Here is a 2,563-nt window from a genome sequence, read left to right as displayed (position 1 = left end):
GAGCATTTCCTCACATGTCTGTTGGCCCCTTGAATGTCTTCTTTGGTGAAGTGTCTGTTCATTTTCTTTGCCCATTTTTTAATTGGATTATTTGTCCTTTTGTTGTAGAGGTGTTGGATTTTCTTGTAGATTATAGAGATTAGACCTTTGTCTGACTTGTAATGTACAAAAATTTTTTCCCAGTCTATAGGTTCTCTTTTTACTTTTTGGTGAAGTCTTTTGAAGAGCATAGGTGTTTGATTTTTAGAAGATCCCAGTTATCTAGTTTATGGATGCCTTTTCTTTCTTTCTTTCTTTTTTCCTGCTAGTTTCTCTGGCTAGAACCTCCAGTATGGTGTTGAATAGAAGTGGTAAGAGTGGACACCTTTGTCTTGTTCATGATCTTACAGGAGAGGCATTCAGTTTTTCACCATTAAATGTGATGTTAGCTGTGGGTTTTTTGTAGATGTCCTTTTTCATGTTGAGGAATTTCCCCTTTATTTTTCGATTGTTGAGTATTTTTATCATGAAGCGGTATTAGGGCCATTATCTTTTTGAATACTCTTTCCTTTTTCTTTGTATTTTCTCTCCTGGGACTCTGATTAAATATATATTAGACTTTCTCATTCTGTCCTCTTTCTCTCTTAAAATCTCTTTCATTTCTTCCAGCTCTTCATCTCTCTATGCTATAGTCTGGGTAATTTTTTCAGATCCTTCTTCCGGTTTATTAATGCTCTCTTCAGCTGTGTCTAACCAGCTATGTCTAAAAATTCCATTTGGTTTTCCTTCAAATATGCTTGGTCATTTTTTGATAAACCCTTATTACATGCTCTTTTGATTCTATCTTATATTTATGTAAACTTTTTGTATATGTTTTTGTAGTCTTTTTGTGGGCTCAAAATCTGTTTCCTGTTTTGCTGAATCTCTCTCCTGGTGGCCTTTATATTTGTGTATTTATTATTATTGTGAGCTATATTCAATTGGTTTTAATCTCTAGGAGTCTCTAGGAGTCCTGAATGTATAAGCTGATATTACTTTACTTCAGAAAGGGTTTTCACTTGCTTTTGCAGCTAGCCATGGGGCACTACCAACTCAGTACCATTTTAATCCCCTTTAAGGATTCCAGCTTAATATGGGAGCTTCAGTTTTGGTTACCCCACCTTATGGGGAATCTAGGATTCATCTCCATATTACAGGTTGGTTTTGGCATTTGTTTGCTTACTGCTCATTGTTTCTGTTTCAGCTTACTTTTTCCATGAGCCTAGCAGTGCATTAAATGGGTAGATTCATGAACATTTAGTTGACTTGTGGAGGGAAGGCCCTTAAAAGTACCTGTGCCCACCCCACTGGAGATAGAATCCTCCTCTTTCTGAATCTAATTTTTGTCAGAAACTTTCAAGTAGGCCCTTGAAACATGCATGGCTCCTTTTAAATATGCCTGTCACAACCATTTTAAAAGTTTTACACACTTTCTTTTAGATGAAATAATGAAAGGGATTAAATGGAATGCTATTTCTCACAGAATTGGGACTAGTCAAAGGGAATCCTTTTCCAAAAACTGTGATGTTTGCAGGAAGAATGATGGGGCGGATGTGTGTGGCATGGGTTCTGAGTTCTTACTAAGTCCACACCTCCTAATCAACTCTTGTTTTCTCCTCTTTTCTGTGTCCAGCATAGTTACTTAAAAACCGCAGTGAGCCTCCAGTCAGCACATAGAAAATAGGGTCAAGACTCCCAGCAATTTCATCCTGCTCAACTCAAGCTGCTGAACCATCTACACAGAGCACCAGCCACCCTGTCCAAGACTGGAACCTAGCTGAGAGAACACACAACAGCCTGCCTTCCAGGAGCACCCTCCAAAGGCTACCCCTGCTCACCTTTACAGAACACTGCTGGTCTCAATTCTCTGTCTTGTATGTAGGCACAGGATAAAACAGCTTTCTAGTTTGGACTTCTAGTGCTCATCTAAGGGCTTTGTTTCCTCTCCTGTCTGGGAGGACGTCTTTTCTAGATACATTTGGAGTCAGAACCAACTGTGAGTAGGAAAATAAAGAAGTGGCTCAGCCAGGCTCCTCCAGCCAGACTTTGTCCTACTGGCCAGCCTCTTTCCTCTCCTGAATGGATGTCTTAGAGGTGAGCTTGGCCTGAGGAGCCCTGGTTCTCATAGCTTTCTCAGACCGTGAGTCTTCTCAGGGCATCCTCTCTGTGTCCCTGAGCCAATGAAGGCAGGAGGAGGCCCTCCTTCCTCTGCAGCCAGGAGAGGATTGGGTCCAGCCACTAACCTCAAAAAGGCATGAGGCAGAACTGGGTCCATTGTACCAGGGAATGAGTGAGCAGCTTCTGGGGGACATTCCCTCTGTAAGTTACCAGGTCACTGCAGCCTTGCCTACCCAGCATGTATATCAGGGCCAGTGTCTGTCTGTCTCTCTGTGTGTGTATAGGCTGCAGATAAGCATAAGTGGAAGTGGCCAGTTTACCCTGGATAAGAACAGGGATTACACTGTTAGGGTTGAGCAGGGAAGAGAGGACATTCCTCTCTAGTCAAGTTCTCAGGCTGCAGTCTTATCCCCTTAGTGGTTGTATC

At 41.6% G+C, this 2,563-nt stretch overlaps 1 protein-coding gene across 2 annotated transcripts in view; it reads left to right on the top strand.

Moving 5' to 3' along the window:
• Nucleotides 1-1,702, top strand: part of KIF9 (kinesin family member 9) — a 59,388-nt gene extending 57,686 nt beyond the window's left edge. For both annotated transcript variants that reach the window (XM_023726422.1, XM_004368469.2), the window contains one exon: nt 1,652-1,702. In XM_023726422.1, the coding sequence (XP_023582190.1) occupies nt 1,652-1,702 (51 nt within the window). The remainder of the gene's footprint in view (nt 1-1,651) is intronic.
• Nucleotides 1,703-2,563: the final 861 nt, after the last annotated feature.

Source organism: Trichechus manatus, unplaced genomic scaffold (assembly GCF_000243295.1).
Source record: "Trichechus manatus latirostris isolate Lorelei unplaced genomic scaffold, TriManLat1.0 scaffold00001, whole genome shotgun sequence".
NCBI classification, from domain to species: domain Eukaryota; kingdom Metazoa; phylum Chordata; class Mammalia; order Sirenia; family Trichechidae; genus Trichechus; species Trichechus manatus.
The sequence above is the reverse complement of the archived record's forward strand: the minus strand, read 5'-3'. Positions and strand labels throughout refer to the sequence as shown.